This window comes from Agelaius tricolor, unplaced genomic scaffold (assembly GCF_023055355.1).
Source record: "Agelaius tricolor isolate 1412-34295 unplaced genomic scaffold, bAgeTri1.0.p SCAF_9, whole genome shotgun sequence".
NCBI classification, from domain to species: Eukaryota; Metazoa; Chordata; class Aves; order Passeriformes; family Icteridae; genus Agelaius; species Agelaius tricolor.
Genome location: NW_027269269.1, coordinates 6,650,167 through 6,675,302, shown reverse-complemented (window position 1 = coordinate 6,675,302; position 25,136 = coordinate 6,650,167). Strand labels below are relative to the sequence as shown.

Here is a 25,136-nt window from a genome sequence, read left to right as displayed (position 1 = left end):
GATTCCAACCTCTCATTAGAGTCAGATTTTAAAAGCCTTGGAAGAAAAACTCCAGGCTGTGGATTTTAAAACATCCAAGCCATGTTTTACACAGTTTTGGTATTTCAGTGGTCTATATGCCAGAAGATGAGCTGCTGCCTGAGCACTCTCACCACACCACAAGATGATCCCGTGTTTTGAAGACCAGCCAAAGCCTGAGCCAATACACACTCCCATGCTCTTTCTGATAAAATCTACATTATGTTACACTGATCTGTGTTCTGATGTTACTACCACATAATTTTATAAAATAAAATAAATACCATCCCCCCTCAAAAAGAGCATTCTACATGAGAGAGGACCCAAATGCTTTCCATAAAACAGCACCTGTTCACACTTCTGTGCATGAATGACACAGTGAAAAAGCAACAACTGTTGCTGTAGTATTTGTTGAACCTTTGTTTTCTTTTTGTAAATAACAATCAGGTAAGATTTTTCCAGGAAAATATTGCTTGAATAAACTACACCAGAAGCACAAACCCACTCAGTGTCATTTGATCACCAGTATCTTCAGAAAATGTCGTATTTCCTTCTAGAGCAAAGTTTAGCCAGTAAAAGGTTTATTTAGTTGGCAAAATTAATGAAAACAATTTTGAGCAGTAAGAAATCCTAGCTTAAAAAATAAGCAAACCAAGACCAAGTGTCCAGCTGCTGAATACTTTATTCTTTTTTTACTTCATACACCTGAGCTCTTAAGGCTTGTACAAAATATAAAATAAAACAAAACCCCAGTATGGTTTTACCGATCTTAAAACTGCAGCCTTTTATTTTTTCGTCATTTATTGTAAATATAAAGAGGGGTATGAAAATTGCTAGTGTATCTACTGGAAGCATCTACCCTTTTGGATATTATGTCATTATTGTTGCCATGAGAGTTGGCTTAGTTGATTCAATTTTTTGAAGAAATGCCAATTTTATTACAACTCTTTCAGCAGAAATGTGTCCCATTTCAGGGAGAAATTCACTGAGAAGTGAACTTCTGTTAAAACCTCATCCAGAAAAAACCCACTTTCAGTTCTACTGAAGAGAGGAAGAGCCTGCCTTTGCCTCCCCCACAGCTAATAGGAATGCACCAAACAAAAGGCCACAGAGAGAAACAGGAAGAATTATAAAAACACATACTCAAACTTCCCATACTAGCAAAATTCAAAATAAAATACACATTGCAGCCCCAGTGGCCACAGGGACTGCAGCAATATGAAGAGACGAACATTTAGGTGGAATGTAGGCAGCCAATCCTTCCACTGGCAAATCCTTCCATCCTTCCTTCCAGAGGAAAGAAGTCCACTGGCACGTAGAAGGTGTGTGAATATACTGTGGCTTGCTGAACCAGGTCCTGGGAGAAGCTGAGCAGCTTTTGCAAGATGCTGTCTGAGGGCACCCTGCACCAAGGGGTGGAAATCATGAAGCCCTCAGACAGCATCGTGCAGATTTAAATCCCTAATGCAATATAAAACATATTTGTTCCCCATTAAGTGACCTGGGAGCTTGCTTTGGCTTAGTTTCTTTCCCCAAGCATTTGTTGTTAAGTTAATTAAGCATTTAAAAATAACAGTCTCTCACTTTCCAGAGACTCCACATAAATACTAATCTGTCTTCATCTAAAGGCCAGATTTTCTGCAAGGGCAAATCAATACAGTTTCACTGATTGAGGATCTGGCCTTAAAAGTCTATCAAGTGCATTAAACCCAGCACAGTATGACATGTGCCTTGGCAGTAGGACAGTTCTCTGGATTAATATTTGAGGGAAATTTGGCAATTAAAAAAAAAATCTCTGTTTTGAAGTGCTGCCATTCCTTTAATTGGTGCTGAGCACCACAGTTTCTCCCCTGGAGAACTGCACAGCCACGGCTGGGCTTTCGCCGTCGTTCTCCTCCAGCTTCAGGGCCGCATTGTCCAGGCCAGCGTGGCCAGGCTGCGGCACGGCCGTGGGCTCTGCCGTGGGAGCGGGAGCGGCGCAGTACAACGTGAAGCCCACCATGATGATAACAAAGGACACGATGTAGAGACCTGAAAACTGGCAGAGGAGAAAAAGAGATGCATTAAGACTTGCCTGATGTAAGAACATGCCTTATGGAAGAACACAACGTTGCCTTGTTTCAATAATGTGAAAGCTACCCTTCCTTGTAAAAATTATTTTAATGAGGATTATCACCATTAGCTGGATTCAGGTCTGAAAACCAGAATTCAACAGCTCTATTTACTCAAAGACTGGCTGATTTTCTCTGCACCTCGTTCTCAAGACTGTTGGACAGGGAGTGTCCTTGGGTCTACATGCAAGAATCTTAACAGAGAGAATAAATGGGTGTAAACACAGACATACTGAATGAAAGCTGTTTACTCACAGGAATACTGAAACACTCTACCCCTACGAGAATTCTGATCCAGCATATGCAAGTATTTCAAGTTCTGGCCAAGATGAATCTCCGTGCTATTGCAAGCCACCAGGTTAGTTCTCTGCACAGATCTCTAGCCATCTGCAGGGCTAGATGAGTGTTATTGCTGGATCAAAACCAGTTTGCTCTTTACACCCAACAGGTCCTTGAGGGGACAGAGGCTGGGGCTCCTTTTACAAGATTGGCATTTGCAAGCTGTGAAGAGTGGTGAGAGCTAAAGAGTAAAATTGCAGAGGTACATCAGGCACTCTGTTGTTCACTTGCCTGTTAAAATTCCAGTAATTGCCAAGATTCATCCACCTTGACAGAAAGACAAATACTTTATAACACCAGATTCAATAATACCAGGTGTTGAAGTTATCCACAGAAAGGAACATTTTTCAGCAGGTTTATTAAAATCCTCCATATTCCTTTTGTCAAACCACACTGATTAAATACTAGGAGGAAGGACCAGCATATCCTACACACCTCTGTCAATATCCTCTAACTTCCTTAGCTTCCTTAGACATGCTTGAAAAATATGTTCTAGTTTATCAGGATGAAATTAATGGTAGGACCTAGACAGTGGACTCTCCTCCAAAAAAGACTTAAGGCATCTAGAATTTAGGCACTGCAATTCCTAGCTGGCAGTCACTTGGCTTGGAAACTCTTGGATGGCAGCACACACAAAAAAAAGCAGACTGAAAGAGGCAGCAGGATCACCCATGGTCACACCTCCCACTGACTGCTCCCAGTAAATGGGCAGAGCCTGGGGCTGTATCCAACCACCTGCACAAATTCTCCAGCCCAAGGCCCTGAGTGAGCATGTGCCTATGTGCAAGGACCTGTGGCTGGGCAGTCACAGGAACTGCAGGAACTGGAACTGCTGGAACTGCAGATCCCTCACAGCACAGTGCCCACAAGGCTGGAAGTGTCCCTGATCCTGATGAGTCAATTCCTCCAGGAGTAGATACAGTCACCAAGGCAGGGTGCCAAAGCTGTCGCAGTGTAGCTGTGACTCAAGTCCTGCCTGTACTTTTACATTTATTGACACAGGTGAACATCACCCATGCTGCCCTATCAGACCTACACTCTTTTTTTTTTTCCCCTTTCAAGGAGAACTTGGTGGTTTTTTCTTTCTTCTTTTTTTTTTTTAATTTCAAATATTGCAACAACTTGATTGCTTCAGACACTGATTTCAGTCATACCTTGTGCAGCTGATATCCTCATTCCCACTGCAGAGCCTAGAGAGTACTTTAAATGTTACTGGAGGACTGTATCTCCATCTAGTGTCTGTGATGTATACTCCCTTCTACAGTGCTTTATACAGCTAATGCATGAGATCTTTCTCAACATCTCCTGAGGGATTACAGGTATCTATATAATGAGTTCATTAGCAAGCACAGCAAGGATTCATTATGGAGTAAAAGGAAAAAATAAAAAAGAGTTCAAAGCCAGCATGAAAAATTCACATTTCACTTGAAACAGACATGCTGGGGCCAAAAAGTTAAGTGCATTAGCAAAACACTGTGCACATATCAAAACTTTATCAATTCCTGGGCCTGGTTTCTGCTGCAGCCACTGACTGTGGTTCTTCTGTTTGTTTGTTTCAGAGCAGGCTCAGACCTTGGCAATTCAGAGCTCTCCATGGCTCTCTCCACTCTACAGCCCAGCCAAGCCTCCAGCTGCCTTTTGTGAACATCATCTGATAATGGGGAATACTAATTAATAGGGAATAATAATTTCCTGTATTTTTTGTTTGTAGATTCCTGTATCCAGAGTGCTTTTTAATCCAGCAAACATCCTACTTGGTTCCTTTGCCCCATAGGTAAAGAAACTATATGGTTAACTTGGCAATAAGATTTTCTACTGCTTAGAGCCATGTCAAAATTAGGCTCTCAGTTCATGGTTATCTCAGATAACAGATGAGAAAATAACTTATCTCAGATCCTCTGATCACTAAAGATGTGGCATTACTATTGCTCCCCTTTTTGTTACTTCATTGTTTCTAATCCCAGATCCAAGTTCCTGTTTCAATAAATATCTGAAGTTCTCTCAACATAATCCCAAAGTCTTCATCTGTTCATTTCTCCTTTTGGTACCAGACTACCTCACTGTTAGAAATTATGAGATGGCCTGCTCCCAGAAAAACCTCTTCCCAAAATAAGCTAAAAACACGAAAAATAAAAATTTAATATATCCCTTCCAAAGCTCTTCTTCCTCTTCACTATAATGAATATAAATTTATAATCACTTCTTGAGTTAAGCTATCTGGGTGCCAAAATCCACATTTGGAAATGACTCAGAAAGGATTTAATTGTTAGACCATAAGTATGCTTTGCTTCCTGTATTCATTTTTAATAGATGCTTCGTAGTTTGGAGCAAAGTCTGGAACCCAAAACAGGGAGGAAAGCTGAGCTAAGAGACTCTTGAAAAGGAAAATCTAGCTGCTGTCAGACCCTACCATTACCAGACTCTGCTCTGCCTTCATTTTCAGAAAACAAATCTGACCTAAAAGCTTCTGGCTGAAGAGAAAGCAACCACATGGAATAATACAAATTAAGCTCCTAAGCAAAGTTCACAAGCTTCTCACTCTCACAAGCCCTTCCAGTCACTGAGTTGCTGACTCAATTACTCCAATTACTTTAATGAACTAGGTTCTCACAAGTGATTCTGGATTGAAAGTGGAGGGTGGAATGAAATCCTTTCAGCACTGTCATTTAGCTTGAGCAGACCCTGCCAAAATATTTTAGAGCACAATAGAAGTAACTGCCTTTTGGAGAGTGTAGAGAATAATACATTTATCTGTATTTTTTCAGATCCTTTCGTTTCTCCTTAGCAGCAGCCCTAAGAGAGCTTGATTCTCATCGCAAAATGTTAGTAATGAACAGCTTAAACTTCTGAAAGAAAGTATTATTTTCTGAAAATCAAACCAGTCCTCTTCCAGACACCAAATGCCTTTCAGGAAAGGGAGATTCAAACCCTCTCCTTTGACACTTGGGAGTAATGAACCAGATCTAACATACAATTCCACAAAGGGCTTTCAGTGGGAACTCTATTATTGTTACACCTCAGGAAATTATTTACTGTCTCTTAACTTATCCCTTCAAGTGTGAAATGATTTGAAAGTGGCTCTCTGGCTAATGGTGCAAGTCTCTGCCATTAACTGACATGACTCCTCCTGACTGACACCTGCCAACAATGAATGACAGAAACTGCAGAAATGTGCAGGTGCAAACAGCTGTTCTGGAGCTTTTAAGAACATTACACTTTATTCATAATTTTGGAGTAGAAACATAACTGAAGGAATGTGAAAGTGGAGGAATGAATGTACTCACCTTGTAAAAAAACAGGTAAAGCCCAAGGAAGAGACTGTAGAGATCTGAAGTCAGAATTGCCAGGTTGACGGAGGTTGCGCTGCTAACTTTAATCACAACTGGCATGAAGCTGTACAGCCCAAACATGCACAGGGCAAAGGCTGTGAACAGTAGTGCTGCAAAACAAGGTGACACCTTACACCTCAGGCACAGAACATGATTTTATAGAGCACTGATATCCTTCAGATGCCTTAAAACTATGCATTTCTATCTCCTAAAAGATATGGGAATGGACATGCAAGAGAAGCATGAAGGACTACCTTATATTGCAAGAATAACTCTACCTTCAAGAAAGTATAGAAAATATATATATATATGTATATATACAAGATGTATATATATAGATGTAGATGTATATATACAAGAAAGTTCTTGTTCATTCCTACATAACATAAGAGTTGACCGAAGAAATTTAGAGCCACGCTTCTTGATAACATTTAGTTCTGTTCAGGTCAAAATGTGTCAATTTTTCCTGTACTTCATTTAGGAAGGACAACAGAAGAGTGTTCTTGTGATGTTTCAACAACAAACACGTCAGTAATTAAACAGGTTTCTTTTTTTACTTATTTCAATTTATTTTGAAAAATTATTTCAAGTACTATGTAAAATGCAAAACCTGTTTTAATGTTCAATCCTGCAGACCCTTTCTCTTTGCTGAGCTGCAAAGTTTGAAGAAAATAAACTTGTGAAATACAGTATTCATGCTGCTTGTAATTCAGAGAAAGAAAAGCCCCACCATTCAAAGTCTAAATGATTATAATTTTCCAGTGTTCTGTAACATGCACATTATTTTGTCATACACATACCAATTTTCCAGTTCCACTGAATTTTCATTATCTCTTTATGTTCCACAATGGCTCTAGAGTTAGAGAAAAGATATAATATAGTAAAAAGGAAAAAATCATACTAAAATAGAGAATTTAATTACCAAATATATAAGAAACTTTTCATCTATAAGCCATTCATTTTTTTGTTTCAAATTTTACTGAATGACACTAGCTCAAACATCTAACAAGCATGAAAAAAGACATAAAAATTAAAGTGCCTGAAAGTCAAGAGCACTGTTATTTAATTTTTATGCCTTCTTCACAGGCGTTTTAATCCTTCAGCAATTCAGTTTTATTTGATATACCATTTGAGGAAATTATTAACTATAATGATGAGAAATGAGGACTATATAATTCATTAGACAGACTTAAGTGCATCTGGGCTGTTACTCAAATGTGGTTATTTGTAAGAGTATACATGGCTTCATTTTAAACTTGAGTTTATTATGGAAGATCTCCTGCTAACAATTATCTCCTAATCTTTTCCACAGAGAAAATTCTTTAAGAAATACAGTCCTATGAACAGTCCTCAGCATACTGAGTGTCCTCACAAACATCAACAAAATAAAAAATACAGCCAAGTATCCTATGTGTTCAACTGCAGGAGTTTAGGTTTAGAACTGCTGCAATAGGAGTAATGAAAAAGGATATAAAACAGATGCTGATCAGCAATAAAAATCAATTCAAGTGGAAGGACTCCCATATAGGCCACATACGGATGCAACAAAGAATTTAATAACATCATTTCAGGGTATACAAGCAATCATCTGTAGTATATTCTTAATTAGTTTTAAAATAAATATTAGATCCTTACAGCTGTAGACCGCTGATAATAGTCCCAAACAAGCCCACCATTCCTAGAAACTCCACTCTGCTCAGATTTTTCACAATGTATTCCTCACCCACATTAGAAATGGCATACAAAGAAGCAGCAAGAAGCACTAAGACATCTCCAATCACCACGTCACTACCTGTACAGAAATATTAATCCACAATAAGGGTAATGCCACAAATACTTTTTAACTTTCCTTAAAAAAGCAAGCAAATTTATCTTGAACATCTCTATCTTCCTAGCTCATTCCAGGGGAAGGGGGAAGGAAACCCTTCCTGTGTGTGCAGAGGAGTGTCTGAGCACAGACTCTGCTGCCTGCTCACCTCACCCTGCAGTGTGGAGTGAGCTAAACCCAGATTTACATCTCATCCCAGCCAAGACCCTGCTGTATTATCTGGTCCAATCCTATTTCTGCTGACCTCAGGCCTGCAGGGAATTGAGCAATCCCAGTTAGAGATGCTCTCTGCATTTCAGGAATATTGTCCCCACTTTTGCAGTAAGGCCTGATTCAGGGCTTGCTAAAATCAGCCTTTTGATTTTGGAGTGACCTGGACTCAGCTTCAGGTTTAGGACATGTCCTAAGTGGGCACTGCAGAGGGGTGGTACTGTGTGTCCTGCTGCAATGTATTTATACTGCAAATGGGACTCCCTGTGCTACCATCACTCACCATTAAATGTCTCTGTGCTTCAGCTAAATAGCAAGAGGATCACTGCTGTTCAAATCCTTCGATTGCTTTAAAATTTCCTTCCCTAAGCAATCACTAAGAAAATATGTCTAAAATATGAGGGTAAGCAGCAGTAAGGATCCCCAAGTCAGCAAATAAAGCACAACTTCCTAATGTCTCAGGGGAATATTCTTCTCCCTCCAAGATACTTGTACCACACAGCAGTAAAGCTGAACTTCAGTTTGTCCTGTCTTACCTACAGTAAGACCCCCAAAATAACAGCACACATTCTTATCTCTATGCTGCCTGATGAAGGCAATGCCCTGAAATTTACCTTCTATCATAGCCTGTGGCTCTGAAAATTCAAAATTCTCATTCCAAATAAGATTGCTATGATAGGGGTTGATTTAGGCATCTGTCACAGAGAAGACAAGACCTGTTCTTATCTGCACCCTGCTGGCTCCTGGCCCCAGAGCCCAGCCTCCCTCACAGAGGTCCCAGGAGAAGTCAGCTGCTGTGAGCAACTTTTTATGTGTTACTTGTACCCAGAGAGAATTGCAAATCAGAAAAGTCTGGCTGCCAGCAGGTTGATACTGTATAAACAAGACAAGGTTTGCAGGCATAGGCCACTTCTTCTATTAAACCATCTCTCATGACAGTCAAAGTGACCAAGCTTTCGGGAATGAGACTTTTTATCACATTGTCTAACGAACAGCAGCAAAATTTAAACTTAACACAAGTGGAGCTTTTTTTAGGGTGGTAGAAGTTTCCAAACATACAAGCAAAGAAATTCCACAGCTCCCCATAAAATCAACATCTCCTCTTCCCAGACAAGAAATAAAAACAGCAATATCTTCTCTTTTAAAACAGAACTGTATCTGCTACTATTTCTGCTTTACAAGTTCCTGTCCACAGCAGGAACCATCTCTTTGCTCTTCCCCCCCCACAATAAAGGACTCCTTACCTTCACCTTCCTCCCTCCCTGCCAAAATGTCTGCACCCACCATTGTTGCCACACCCAGCAAACAGATAGCAACAGCAACAAAATGTATCATCTTGTATCTTGCTCGGAGAAGGAACCAGGACAAAGCCATCAGCATGGGAATCCCAAAACAGTCCAGGAGCTGTGTGTACAGAAAAATTGTTTGAGTTAGAAACCCACCCCAAATCTGGACTGCAACATCCTGAAAACAAATGCACAGGATCTTACTTCCAATCATCAGATGTTAAGGAAACCTGCAAAGCAGCCCCAGTAGAAGAGAGGGATGAGACCCATATTTCACCATTAAAAGCATTTTGCAAGTGAAGGAGGAGCTGGAACAGGGGTCCACTATCTCTTGGTAGGAAAGCACTGATTTAGAAACTCTTCTAAATGATGGATCTAATCAATCTTCGCAGCTTCACAAACGAATGCTAAGGTGCTGCTCTGAAACAGCATTGCTCCCCGGGGCTTCATGTACACTAAGCAAAAATATGGAACTATTGATGGGTACAAGTAATCTAATTTTACATTGATGTGACTGTGACAAGGACTTGACCCTGGAGCTTTGGGTTTGATGCTCTGCCTTATCTTTCCTTTCTTTATTTTTTCTGTATAAGTTTCGATGTATCTTTGCTTTGCTGTTAGACCCACCCATAACACAGAACTGCTTGGATTGGAAGAGATCTTAAAGTTCATCTAGTTCCAACCCTCCTGCCATGGGTAGGGACACCTTCCACTCAACCACTCCAACCTGGCCTTGGACACTTCCAAGGATCTTCTACCTATTCCCCTTTAGGACAGGAAGCAGCAAGACTTAGCTGTGTACTTAATACAGAAGAAGATACACTGCAGCATAAGATGGGCATATTGTTCTAAAATAATCAAATACCATCAAGACCACTGTGCTAATCATAATTGGTTTAATGTTTAATTCAACAAAATAGGTTTTGTTTCTGAATTTGTGAAAGGAAAGAAAAGGTGTATTTCCTGACCTGTCCCATTAGAGTGCCACATAAGGGAACAGCCTACAGCAGAACATACAGTCAACTTCCCAAAGATTCCTGAGAAATTACTCTCAAATGTCAGCCCTTAAAACCTGGCCTCTTGAAGCCCCAACAAAATATCCAGATCAGTAGGACTGGGGTATAATCCCTGCAATCATGACAAGAGCTCTTAGTTCTTAATGTTTATTTCCAGACCCTGCCTGCCTCAGTGCACCACTGCAGTTAACTTCTGTGCTGTGCCATTTCCCAAGGGCTTCAACCAAACTTGTTAACGTTTTGATGATGAGTCTGGTTCTACTTGTTCATAACTATACATAGTAAAGTCTTAGAAGCATAGTGCTAAGAGCAGCTATTAAAGATTAAATCCTAACAGTGCCTCTAATCCTTCCATCTATTTGTCTTTGCTCCTTGGATTGCCTCCAGCTTGTCCAGTTTGTAAAGTCTATGAAGTGTAAAAGTACTCCTTCAGGCCATATTATGAGACATTACAACTACCTAAGTCTCAGTATGTGATACCAAGTATTTCAATACAACTTTACACCATGGAAAATATCACACTGTGACCTTCTATCTTGTCACAGGTCTTGTTCTCTATCTCATCTTTAGTCTAGACTTGAGAAAACCTCTAAAATTTCCTTCAAATTTGACTGTTTTGACTAGTATCAAACAACAAGAAATACTACAAGCATTAGAAAGCAAAATTTTTACCCCTCTGGTGGTATATCTACCAGAGGGGTAAAAATAGACATAACTCTTCTACCAATAAGTAAGCTTTCACTCCCATTAACTGAGATGTTAGCATGTAGCCTTCCAACCTCCAAACAATTTTTCAACCTAAACAGAAAAAGTAGAAACCCTTTAAAAAACATCTTAATTAGGATATAAGAGAGTAATTCATAATGAGCCAGAAGCTCCTTCAGTAATGTAAGATGGGGAATTGCTGCATCCAGACCAAGAACACACCAGAGAACCACAGCACCATGGTTAGAGGACTTGCAGCCAGGGCACAGAGGCACCAAATTATGAAGAACAAACTCTGGTAATCTGTTCCAGGAGACAATTACCCTCAATTACAGACAGATGAAATCAGATTTCCATCTACTGGATATTACCTTCCCTTCATCTAGTACATTACAGAGCTCTTCTGTACAGGATCAAGATCAAAGAAGTGCAAAGCAGATGTAATACCACAATAAATTGTGTCAATGGAACCAATTAAAAAATAAAGTTTATTTATTGAGGTTTTACAACATTTACAGCAGTACTGTGGTGCTGACTACTATTTCCAGTACAGCCTCTTCAAACTCTCATCTTATTCAATTCTAGCCTGTATTTTTAACAAGGGGGGGAGAGGGAACCAGATAACCTGGTGATTTGATTTACAAATGTTTTGACTCAACAAAACATTGTGGCACGCTTTGGCCACAATGTTTATAGGAGGTTTTAAAAGTAGAGTAAATTATTAAAAGACGTTTTAATATAATGGTTAATAACTTATCATAGACAGTTGGAGGTCATTGGTTTGCTTATAATTGCCAGCTTCGGACAGCTTTGTAAGCAAGAATGCTCAACTGCTCATCCTGCTCACTCCCCACAAGGCTCCCCAAGGGCAGCCTCCAGCTGAGCCCCAGGGGCTCATCCTTTATTTTCTCCTACTGAGGCTGGAACTCTTCCATCAGCTGACAATCTGTCAATAGTTGCCTGAAAAACATTTCTATCTGAATTATCTACAGAGCAAATGGCAAATGTGCCCAATAACACGTTAAAAACATCAAACCCCAGCTATACTGCTTGTTTTTTGATATAAATCACATAATTGTTATCACAGAATATCCTGAGTTGGAACGGACCTTTCAGAATCTTTAAGTCCAACTCCTGGCCATGCACAGGACACCACAAGAGTCCCACCATGTGCCTGTTGTCCAAATGCTTCTTGAACTCTGTCAGGCTTGGTGCTGTGACCACTTCCCTGAGCAGCCTGTTCCAGTGCCCAACCACCCTCTGGGGAAAGAACCTTTCCCTGATATCCAACTTCAACCTCTCAACAATTCAGCTCCATGCCATAACAGGCGGTCAAACTGCAGCACAGTCAAGTCCTGCTATAGGGAAAAAAGGACGCTGGCAGCAAGGAGTATCCTGGCACTGCCTCAGCCACAGCCAAACAGTTCAGTTGTGGACCAAAGTCTTTGTCTGTATTTACCAAGAAACGAGAGCTGTCATCCCACTGTTATCACCCTAAAAATCTCCAAACCCCTCCTGTAAAATGCTGGTATTTGAGAACTCAAGGGAAACCAGTTCTGCTTGTGTGTGCGTGTGTGAGAAAATACATGGAAGTTCCTTGCTGAGCTGAAAAAAACTTATCTTTGAAGCTATGTTTCATGGTGGTGAGTGAAGCTCCAGCCAGACAGCATTTTAACAATGATTACACTGCTTTTGGGAAGGTGCCATAAACCCCTGTGTTGTTTTTATGGTCCCTGGGAATCCACTCACAGCCAGTACTGCAGACAGGCCATCAGGCTGGGTGCTCTGAACCACGGGTACTGATGTAGCTGCAAAATCGCTTGCCAAAAACAAAAAGAAAATGCCTTGCACTAGAACAAATCACAGGCTTCTGCTGTATGTTTTTTTTTCCACTGTATCTCATTTCTGACAACGGAGAGAAACTGGCGACTTCAGAGAATGTGCAAGAAACCTCAGGGCAATTGCAAAAAAATTGCAATTACTGAACTGATCAGTTGCAAGTGAAAAAGGCTCAGAAAAAGCTTGAGCTTTTTGGACAGGACAATCTATTTTATATATATTCTTTCTTAATTTCTATGAAAGAAATCATGGGAATAGCTTTACTATTTCTGAGAACTTGGATCAAAGTCCTGGCTTCTTCAGCTGTAAACTATAAGGTCAAACAGTGTCTAACTTACCAGCTTAACTTAATCTTGAGACTGAAACAAGTCACTCTTAAAACTTTGATTTCTTAGGCATTATTTGTAAGGAGATTAAGGACCTAATGAGTCATAACACATAAGTATGAAGTAGAAATGTGACAAAACAACCCAAGAGACACAATCGATCTTCAGTAGTGCAATGAAAATTTACTGCAATTCTCTAAAGGGAGGCCAGACTGCAGGAGTTTATTGCTTTACAGGTAATTCTCTTAACCATTAACCCCTATTACTTTGACTCTGTAAAACACTGACTCCTTTCCAGCTAACAACCAAGTCTTCATGTTACTATTTTTTTTTATTCAGGTAAGTGGGGCCATGACCCCAGCCACAGATCCCCACCACTGGTAACAGCAGGCATGAACTGGCACAATATGGACACACTCCCTACTCCACACTCACACAGTGAGTTAACTTGGGCCTGACACAGCTCACTAACAGTACAGCCAAAGGCAGGGTTTACTCCCACTTTGATCAGTGTTCTGAGTTAGTTTGTTCAAGGAAACTGTCCCTGCAAGCTCAGGAGACTGAAGGAGGAAAGCACTGACTCTTCCAGCAGCTTTTGTCTGCGCAGTGTGACAAAGAAACCCCAGCTTTAGCCCTTCTGTTTACAGAGCTTTTTCAGAACACAATATTTATCCTAAAGCAGCAATGCAGAATCAAGCACTGGTGTTGGAGAGGATGTCTACTATTACTTTATTTATGCTGAACTTCCTTCCACCTCTTTCAGAGAGGGCCCTGAACTGCCACATTCAAAAGCCACAAGGCTGGTACCCCCCTGTATGGGCAGCAACACCACATTCAGTGTGTCTCACAGGTGGGGTTGCATCTCACAATGCCTCCTGTAGCTTCTAGGAGTAGGCAAAAGATCCACCTCACTGTCATCAGCAAGAACCTGCACTGAGTGACTGAATCTGGTCATAAATCTTTATTTTGTGTCAGGAGAAAAAACTGAGTGGCTGTCAGCAAACTCTTAGAAGTGCTTTTATCAAAATAATTAGGGTTCAACTCAAGAGCTGGCACAGCTCTACCAGCCAATCTTCTCTGCTTCCTGGAAAGGTTATTCATGATACAGGATGCTCTTCCCTGTACTGCAGAGAGAAAATAGATGCTGGAAAGTTCTTTTCAGGCTTAAATAGCTTCCATGTCTGTCCTATGAATCTCATTTTAGAAACCAGTCCAAAACTGTAATAAAAGCAACAGTTCAAAAAGAGAGATTGGTCCTTACCTGCACACTTGTGAGGTTTGTGTATTGGTAGGCTTTTACAATCGTGTAATTGGCTTCAACATCAGCCAGTCCCACAATAATATATTTCCACCATCTCTGTTTCAAAATCTGACAGAGACTGTCACTGCCTGTTTAGAAGAAAGCAGCAATCAATATGTATTTCTTTCCAACCAAACATTGCACAGGAATTTTGCTTTTTAGAAGTATAAATAATACCAAGATTGACTTTGCCTATCCCTGCTTAAGATACAATAACAGGAAACACAGCCTGGGAGGAGACAATGCAAATGCTGAAAAGCACAGAAATTCTTCCACATGAAACAAAACACAGCAAGACTAGAGTTGTCTAAAGAGTAAATTAATAATAATTAGAGGAATACTAAATAGCCTTTGGTAACAAAGCGTGTTAAAACAAAACTTATTTTTCCTAATATAACATATGATTTCAAACCACAGAGCACAAAACTCTAAACAGATATGACATTACATCAAATTAAATGCACATTTAACCTGTGAAATTAACTTCCATGTGTTGCTATAAAGCAGGAACTTCAAAAACTAGTAGGAGTACTGAGGTCTTAATTTTCGAATTCTGAAAGGAAAAGAAAGAGAGAAAAAGAGAGAAAAAAAAAGATGAACAATAATCTCCCATCCTGTATTTCACATACCAGTCTTAAATACCAGCATTGTTGTATAAACCAGAAGTAGCAAACAATAGTTGATGAAACTTTGCAACATTGGAGTATTCACATGGAATTTGTCTGCCAGGTACTGGCTTGTAACAGCAGTCCCACAGATAAACAAGGAGAGCATCTGGCCCAGAATTACAGTTTTCCAAATATGCCTGTGAACATAAAAGACAAAACAGTAAGCTTAGAATTAAACATTCACGTTTCTAATAAAATATTTTCTAGTTTTACAGGAAAAATGACTTTTTTTTAGACTGACACTTTTTTTCTTTTTTCCTACTCCCTACCAATGTTGTCCTGTTACCTACAGGTAAGCAGGGTTTTGTGTACACAGAAGGTTTAGTCTGACCTCAGGACAGCCACATGAGAAGTGAGGCCAGCTCAAACCGCCAGCCATGGAGGCTGCAGTTACTCGCAAAGATCTTCAAACAGGTCACCTGGGCAGGCTCTACCCAATAGCAGGTCCTATTCTTATTAAGCAAGTTTTGAGTTAAATCCTTTGTCTCCACTGAATTCCACCCTGACTGATCAACAAAGATCTACAACAAGGAGATAATGCACAACTACTTTCAGGCTCGTCTGAGACCTGAGTTTTAGTGAGCTGAGACCTTAAGATGAGCAGTGGAACACAAAAGTATTAATGATAAAACCAAATAACAGTTCAGTTTGGAAGGCTCTTGAAAGATCATCTGGTCCAAACCTTCCTGGGAAAGGGAACCTTGAGGAGACTATTTAGCACCCTGTCCAGCTGCATCTTGCAAACCTCCAGTGATGGGGACTCCACAACATCCCTGCAGAGGTCATTCCAGTGATTGCTTGTTCTCACCATAAAATAAATCTTTCTTATAATAAGAATTATTATAATTAATACTTATTGTGGATTTTTTCAGTTCTATCACATCATGTTCTGCTGCAGCTGAGGATGGAGTTAAGAATGCATTTTGGGTAAGATCATGTTTGCATTTACAGCTCAAGTCCCACCCACAGCCAGCAGGGACAAAAAAGAGGAAAAAAAAGCTCATGTTCTTTTAGTAGCAATTCTTCACTTAATGTAAGATGACCTATTCCAGATGCTCCAAGACAAACAGGGGCATGTAACTCTATGGGGTTTTTCTGGCTTGCTCTTTCTTCTGCCAGTGGAGCTATGCTAATTTGTACCAACCCAAGTCTCTGCACATGGCACAATACACAGTGACAGGAGCTCAACCCCGTGCTGGCTGTACAGGTCTGCTAAGTTCACATTTAATCTGTTTACTCTGAAGACTCCTGATGACAATTTAACTGTCAGCACAATCAATAAATTTGTTTCCACTCAAATTAATCAAGCAAGGGAAGAAAGGACCTCATTAGGATTCTGCACCTACCCTGTGCCCACATCTCTCCACGCTGACTTCTGGCAGGACACCCACGTGTCAGGCACAGCACCTGAGAGTATCACTGCCTGTTTTCCCAAGGTGGGTGACCCCAACACAGTAAGTACCAGCTCACTCTGCTGTGCTGCACAATCCAGCTGCCAGGAAATTAGAAGGGTGTGTTTGACAGTGCTAAACCTGACGACAATCATGCAATCAATCCCTCCTTTTGGAAGGGAGGCATCTTCCTTGCACAGACTCCGATGCACCTGCACGAATCCTGTTTTCAATTCAGCCTGACACCAAGCTCTTCTGACTTTGAAAATGCTGCTGGGCACATTTTTCTCTCCAAGTCCATTCTGATGAGACAGCAAATCTCTACAAAGTCCAGCCACACTGTACTTCCAAGAGATTTGAATCCCATGTTTGCTACAGCTTGCCTTGCCAATCCCAGGAATGGTGCACATTCACACTCTTAAGTATTATATATTATGTGACAATCTTGTAAGGTACTGTCCAGTCTCATCTGAGTAACTCTTACTGGTGTGTGAAAGAAAAACATGCTCATTTCTAAACAGATCTCTAAAACACATATGGTGGGTGTGGTGAGTGGTTTTCATTAAAAACAGCAGGAGAAAAAATTGAAGTAACCTCACTTCTGTTATATTTTAACTGATTTCTTTTTGATTTCTTTATATTCTGGTCTAAGCTATTTAGTGAACAACTCAGACACATTTTGGCTAATTATTTTGGCTGATGCAGAAATATCTTTTTATAGTCACATAAGGAATTTAATCATTGCCATTAGAACAAATGTGATGTAAGTTAGCTAAATTTCAAGCAGGCATGGATGAGGATTCCAGCTTGCAGTTTGCCAGCTCTGCAAACTCTGGCTCCTTTGCAGAAGGTGAAGTGACAGAAGACCCACTGAAATTCAAAGGAAGATACACTGTGGTGAACAGCATACAAAAATGTGTTTTCAAGCATTTAAAAAAATACACATGTACTTTTTATTATTCAAATAAAGCCTCTTGCCCCAAACTAGCAGAAAAATGTTTCTTCTTCACCAGCAGCACTCAAGTAACACAGCAGGCCTTTAGCAGTTTATTAGACTAAACTCACCCTGCACTTGTACTAGCTGGGAAGAGAGTGTGGAGGTCAGGATCAGACATGAACAGAGGCATGACTGGGCAAAACTGCTGCAGTTTTACTGGAGCAAAGCCTGTGTGCTGCACAGAATGAACTGCACTTGTCCATATGCTACCAGGAGAGGTCAAAGCTGCCTTGGCTGGCAGAAGCCCTGATCTGGACATAATCTCCCCCTCTCCCCTCTAGCCACCTGCTGGGTGTTGCCACAGAGAAGGGCAGAAGCACAGGCAATACCACCCCACAAGCTTGTTTAAGGAGGCTCATTTAACATGGACTTCAGTGTGGTAGGGCTTTAAACATTTTTGTCTAGGAGATGAGTTGCAAGGGGCAACTTTGCTCCTCCTGAGCTACAGCACCTTCTCTACAGCAAAGGCCTGGACTCTACATGCAGCCCTCTGGCATACTGGATAGCAACCATGTTCCAGTGAGAGGATAAAACGGGGGAAACCTGCTGCCACTCAAATTTGTTAACAATTGAGCTGCTCCAACCATCATTTACTGAAAACAAGACAGACCCATCTGCCCTCTTGCAGTGGAGTAACTCCACTAAACTAATCCTCAGCTTTTCTAATGACCAAATTTCCCCAGTTCAAAGTACCTAAGGAATTATCTCCTTGCATTTCTGCATTTGGGAACAGAGGCAGGTCCAGAACCTCCAGAACTGTTTGCTTTGTGGTTACTGCCCTAGCAATCATTGCTATTTAGTTAATATATGTCTTGGCAGTACTACATAACAAAGGTGTCTGACAAAGCAAGCAGGGTTCATCACACCTCATGCCCTTCTCTATTTTTGTCTATTTTAATTCAAGGAATTTTTTTCTTGCCTGAACAGATTCAAAATGTTAACATCAAAAAACACACAGAAAGACTTAGTCTTTAGTGGAAAACTGCCCTCAAAAAACGTCTTCTTTGAATCCCAAAATGCTCCATACCTGGCAGCTTTCTCAGCTGTGTGTAAGGTAACAGCCTCTTGCCCTGACTGCTCCCCAGTGCCAGGTGGAAGCCTCAGCAGGAAGCAGCAATGGTTTCCCTCATACCATTTGCCAAAGCATGAAAAATAATTTCTTCAAATTGAGATGACATCACCATGCTCCTGGCATGATGCACTGGGCTCATAGCATATCTTAAAAAATATGTTTGATCCTCTCTAAACTTGAGAGCAAACTTTAAATCCTACTGTTTGCATTTTGCATGACAATTTCTTCTGAGAAAAATGATTTAAAGACACAAGTTTCCATTCAATTTGTTATTGATATGAGTATCGATGACAGGGACTTTCTTATTAATAATTGATCAGATTTTGAAATATATTAATTATTAACTTTTCCATGCCAGAACTTAATCCTCTCAGCTTTTTTTTTTTTTTTTTTTTAATGCACTGGAAAAGACGAATTCACTTTGGAGTCTCAGATGATGCAAGGTAAGTGTTCTGAAAAGGCCTTTCATTTCATAGCTGGGTGGAGTGGGTTATTGTTGGCTTTTAATGCTTGGTAGAGAGCTACTAAGATTAGTCCTCCCCTCCCTTCAGCCACCCTATCTTAGCTAGCTGTATCTATGGCTTTGAGCAAAACTAAAGACATTTTGGGACTTTTTAGAGCATGAAAGTTTGCCACAAATTGGTCTAAAGTGTACACTGAACAATGTGCAGCTCTCAACATCATGAGAAACTCAGGCTGGCTTTCCTTGGCTCCATGTGAAATGCAGAATAAAAAATACACCAAGATACTAAAGTATAATTGATATAGGAGGAAGTTAAAGGAAATTTAGTAAGACCATAGTTAACAATTTTACTGGCAATTAGTTTACTAAATCCTGTAATTTTAATGTGAATTTTTAACTTATAAAAAATACAGCTAATCAAATATTCATTTTAATTCTGCCACCAATCTAATACTGACATGGCAAAGCCTGGCAACACTGTTCACGTACAGTGTGTACTTGCAGTTAGCTTTAACTACTGAACCCTTCCTAAACAGGAGAGGAAGTGACCTTTTAATTTCAATGATCTTACTTTTTCATGCTAGTGGTTAAGGGAAAATGCAGGTTCAGACCAAACCATATTGCAACATAATTAGTAATTAACTAAGAAGAACAGAATATATTTTCAAGAACTAACATCATCAGAAGTTAGTTTTTCCATGTTCTGCTTTGAAACTGACGTCAATTTAATTTGCAAAGTAAAAAGTAAAAAATAGAAAAGCATCAGAAATATATTTTCTAAAGGTTCTACTCAAAAAACCAAAAAAAAAGCAGAAAAAAAACCCCACAACAAAACCCAGACCCAGCCTAGTTTATTACATACAACTATTAAACCTTCCTACGACTCAGAAAGGCCTCAAACAAAACTGAAGTGGCTGAGCCTGCTGTCACCTGGAGGAAAAAAAATAAGAAAAAATATCAATTCAGTATCTCGGACAACACTTCTTAAAATTCAGTGAAAGCAATTGATTTTCTTTCAAATATCTTCCATAGACTCCCTTAGTGTAGCCATTGGCAAAACTAATGGCATAGGTGAGGTTACTGAACAAGTCAACAAGTTTCTGTCTTGCCTTTTGGTTCTCTCCTCACAGGCATGAGGAGTGAAAAGAGAAAAACTTATAACCAACAGAGAAGATGAGACTTTGTTCACTGCAATAAGGCTCTTCTTGGCCAGCATACACCATCTCATAGTCCAGCAGCCAGACTACAGTTTATGAGCACGAGGCTGGCAGGAAAGCCAGCACATCCTTGGCTGACAAATCCTATGCAATAACTATTGGTGACCAAACTTACAGCTCAAAAAAAGCCTTTTAAACAGGGACTGTTTTCCCCCTCTAGAGGGAAAGTGAAGCTGTAAATGGATGGTCTAGAAGTCTGAGGATGCAGTCCTGCTCTCATGAAGGTAGTGCTTCTGAAGTACCAGCTTGTCTGTACAGCTTGGCAGGTATTTTTCCACAAGTTTTCCATGCTTAACTAGTGCTCATATTTCAAGAGATATACCTGAACGAGTCTCTATCCCAAGCTGATTTACGGAAGGAGGAAGTGGGGATATTGGTCTTTCTGGACTCCACATTTCGTCTCAGTTATTTTGTTCTATTACCTTTGCTATCCCCCATGCCCTGTCATTCATAATGATCGAGAACTACAAAACAGATAAAGTGCAGGGAAAAAAACGGAAAACAGAAGAACAAAAAATACAAATGCATGTGTTTATGTGTGAGAGTACAGTCCTACTTCAACAGAGTCAAGACGTCACTCGCTAGTTCCGCGCTCAGCCGAGGCGACCCCGAGCGCTCTCGCCCAGCAGCATCCGCAGGCTGCAGCTCGGCGGCGCTCCCGGAGCAGCCCCGGCATCAGAGCACCCGCTCCGGAGGCAGCGGCCAGAGCTCCCCCGGGCTCCCCGGTGCCGGGCCGGCCGAAGGCTCCGGGCTCAGCTCAGCCCCGAGCAGCCCCGGCCGTAACCGCGGGCCCGCACCGCGGCGGCCGCTCCGGCCCAGGCTCCCCGCGGCTGCTCCCGGCGGCGCAGAGGGGCCTCCGCATCCCAACCGCGCCGCCCGCCGAAGCGCCGAGAGCGGCACGGACGCTTCCCCTCTCCTCCCGTCCTTCCCCCGCTCCGGCGGGCGGCCCGGAAGCCGGCGGGCGGGGAGGCCGGCGCCGCGCGGTTCCACGTGGAGGCCGGGGACTCACCAGGTGCAGAGCTTGGCCCCGAGCAGCGCCAGCAGCCGGCGCGGAGAGGAGGCGGCGGCCCCGGGCGATGGCTCGGCAGCATCGGCAGCATCGGCAGCATCGGCAGCATCGGCAGCATCAGCAGCAGCAGCGGCAGACGCGGGCCGCGGTGTCCCGGCAGCAGCGGCCGCCTCCTCCATGGCGCGGCTGCCCCGGCCCCGCGCCCGCCGGCAGCGGGCAGGGAGCGATGGAGGGCGGGCGCTGCGAAGGCGGCACCCGGCGGAAGGAAAGGATGAGCAGCAGCACCGGGACAGCGGCACTCTGCTCCCCGGAGAGCGGCCGAGCTCGGCTTTGTGCCCGCCGAGGGGCCGCCCCCGGGAGAGTCACGGGTGGTCGGAGCTCTCCTGATGTTGCTTCTCCTCTCCGGCCCTGCAGTTTCCTTCAACCGCTGGCTGTAGGTGGGGAGCTTTAGCAGCGCCAACGCCACGCTGGTGTTCTTCCCGCTCTGCCGCGGGGCCCCCCGGCAGCAGCCCAGCCCGGTGCCCCGGTGCGGGTCCCTACTCTGCCCCCAGCCCCTGCGCAGGCAGCGAGCCCCAGGGCACGCGGGAGCCTGGCAGCAGCAGCAGTAGCCGGGCGCTGTGCGGGCAGTTCAGGCGCATCCGCCGGTTACAGGAGTAACAGTTACTCTGTACGCTTCGAGTTCAACTTCTCGCAGCTTTCTGCGCAGCCTCGGGTCTTCCAACGTTTGAACTCCCACTTTGCTGCTTCTTTCCCATGCCTCTGGGTTTTTCCACATCCTGTTTGTCTTCACCTACATCTCAGGGCAACTCAGCTAGAGAACCTGGTGACATTTTGCATACTTTGGTGGGTTTCTTAACAGTACTTCTGATGATGCTCTGTAAGTGATGGAATTGAACCCCGAAGGTGTCTCCAGGAAGAGCAACCTTCGGCCCTCATTGGGGCAAATATTTATCACTGTCCTCGCTAAGCCGGCAGAAAGGATTTTCTGCCACAAGACACTGTTGGTCTCTACCTTCAGCTTTTCCCCGCAGAGCACCACAATCTAATCTTTCTCCCCCCAACACCATAACATTTTTTTCAGACGTTTTTCTCTGTCATAATTCTTTCAGTCAGATTGTGTTTATTTATGCTACTCCTCAAATTCATCCTCATAGGATTAGATTTAGGAGTCAAAGAGGCATTAGTGTGCCATTTTCAGGTTATCTTTACATTTCCATGTACCTGTCATTAATGAAGGTGAATTTTAGTCTCCCCTTTCCCCAAGGGCCCAGGCTCAAATAACCAGTAAGGTATTGGCTATATGGGAGAGGACCCCAAATACCCTCTTTGACTCTGTGATGGTGTAATGTTAAAGGTCATTATGAAAAAAAAGCTGTATAATTACATGCTTTAAAAGCATTAATAAATATACTTCTATATTTATAGCATACATACCTATTTATTAAACTGAGTTTTTATGTATTTTTCATTTATTTGTATAACAGAATAGTTTACTGGTATTTAAATTTTGAATTCCTAACCCAATAAAAGTCCTGCTCTGACTCCTGCAAGAAATCAGTCTGCCAAGATTAGTCTCAGTGTTATGATAGTTATGAATCTGGTCATGCTGGTCCTGATTCTTCACAACCTAAACTAACACAGAGTTTAAAAGAAATGGACTTATCGGACCCTGTGTATTTAGTCATATCTGACTTCAACAGCTGTGGTCCTCTTATCTTCACATTTAATTCATTCTAGTCTGCAATCTGCTGCCAGTTTGCCAGAGATGGGGAATCTTGTCTTTGGTGCTCTTTGACTGCACTGAAGCTCAGCTCTTGGAATTCCTCGCTACAGGTAGGCTGCAGCAGCCTCACACCAAAAGACACTGCCAGGCCAGAGCTTTACCCTCGACTGCTCAGTTGCAGAAAGATTGCAGTACCAGAGGGGTATCTATGAATTCTAAAAATATGAAAGAAAATAAAGTTTGATCTCTTTTTAATTTAAATTTTAACAATAACAACAAACAAAAAAACCCAGCAACAACTGTTTAAGTGCCATCTGTTAGACTTTGGGGACTAAGTTCATTGCAAATGAACTTGGGGGCCTAGACTAACAGGTAGGTATATTTCTCCTTTTTGACTAAGAATTTTTAGCAGTACATTTACTGAATTCTTTAAAAATTAATTATTCATATTCAAAAGTTGCATCTAAATTATCAAACTATTTTGAGGTGTGACTGAAAGGAACTAAGAATCCAAATATTTCTTACAGTTGGATATCTTCTAGAATGGGTGAAGGATAACTTAAAAGTACCAGCATAGCTTTTTTTACTGTTTTTCTTTTTAAAAAAAACAAACTTTTGAGCTGAGGACAAATAAAAGAATTAGCAAAGCCATAACAAATACAAGATAGACATAGCTCTGGTATCCTCATCTGCTTTCAACTCCTTTTTGCTAAACAATTTCATTTCAGTGTGTCTTATCAGAACTCTCCCTCCTGCTGAGAAAATCATAAGTTTGAATAGGTGATAAAAGTAGATAACAATGATAACAAGTAAAGGGCAAAGCCATTGTTCAGCGAGACACTTTGTGTACATTAGTGTAACAAAATTATATTTTTTGCATCTGTGCCAACTAAAGGAAAGACAAAAAATATTACATGAACTGAAGTCAAAATCTGAAACGGCAGAAGTGATTCTTTCTGAAATGCTGAGCAAGCGTAATGTCAGGGTTTTTTTGATTGGAAGTATATGTGCCACTAGAGGTCCTTCATGGTCAGATTATGTTTTCCTCCACAGCATTTTGGGAGGGCTTTTTTTATTCTTTTATCCATGGTATATATGAGAATTATGATTTCTAAAGATATTTATTTAGTTCAATGTATTAAATTCTTAGAATAATGGAGTGGTTTTATCGTGATGAAGCCTTTTCTGGGAAGATACCAATACAATTTTTCAGATAGCATTTATTCAGTAAAAGCTCTTGTTTTATTATGAAATAATAAATGTTATTTATTTTTACTTCAATAACTGCACATTTTTAAATTTCCAATTTTTCATTGTCTTATACCACATCTTCAACATAATCACTTTTCTCTCAGAAAAATAAAGGAAGGAAACAAATGTCAAACTAATGAGTGAAATTAGGATAAACAACTGGAACAATAAAACAAGATGTAAGGTAATTTTTCTCTGCTGTGTCATTATTTTCTTATTTCTCCTAGTTAGAAGTTGGTTTAAAATGTCTGAACATTGTTTGGAAGAACTGCGCAGCCTTGGGACTGACATTAAATTTATCACTACAGAACACAATGTAATTTATTGGGAAACAAGTAACAAAAAAACCATAGCTCATTAGCTGGAAATGTTTAGGAACTAAGGCAAAGAAATACTTGCTGTTCCTGGGATGGTCATGAGCTGGAAAGGCCTGATAGCAGCACAAAGGTCAAATGGAATCACAGAATGCATCAGCTGGCATCTGCACAGAGATGTGTTACACTGTACAAAGTCCTGGGGAAACTTTTAATGAAAGGTGGGGTATGTGCTGGTTACTCATATTTGGGACAAATGTGCAGAAAGATGCAAAAAGATCTGTGGATTCACTGCCATGGGTTCACTGCAAAGGCCCTGATAGCCAAAAGACTCCTTACTATCCTGTATCTTAAGGAAAAAAAAATCTGCAGATAAAGGAAATCACTATTTCAAAATTAAATATTAGCAGTTCTAATATTCTCTAAAATTCTCTAAAAAAATTTAGTCTGAGAAATGTCACAGTAAGATATTTAGTGGAAAAATACATCTTATGTCTGCAATGCCATATCCTGGGGTGCAGGTGTGGTTCTGCTGTCTCTACCAAGAAGGAAATGTGAAGAAAGATGTCTTTTCAAATTGTAATGTCAAAGAAGGTATCTACTAAGCAAAAGCAACTGAATGAGGAGAAGTGAGAATGTCAATATGTGGTGAGATTTATTGATGAGAAAATATAAAGAATGGAGTTTAGGTACTTGATTTGCATTGAAAATCAGCAGAGCCAAC

At 41.2% G+C, this 25,136-nt stretch overlaps 1 protein-coding gene across 1 annotated transcript; it reads right to left on the bottom strand.

Moving 5' to 3' along the window:
• Positions 1–682: 682 nt before the first annotated feature.
• On the bottom strand, positions 683–21,851 carry SLC35F2 (solute carrier family 35 member F2). The gene is made up of 8 exons (XM_071434148.1): positions 21,125–21,851; positions 14,937–15,112; positions 14,269–14,396; positions 9,080–9,239; positions 7,433–7,589; positions 6,598–6,650; positions 5,753–5,907; positions 683–2,056 (listed from the first exon to the last, which is right to left on the bottom strand). The coding sequence occupies exons 1-8, from the start codon at positions 21,301–21,303 to the stop codon at positions 1,838–1,840; spliced, it is 1,227 nt and encodes a 408-aa protein (XP_071290249.1). The 5' UTR covers positions 21,304–21,851; the 3' UTR covers positions 683–1,837.
• Between the last annotated feature and the right edge of the window lie 3,285 nt (positions 21,852–25,136).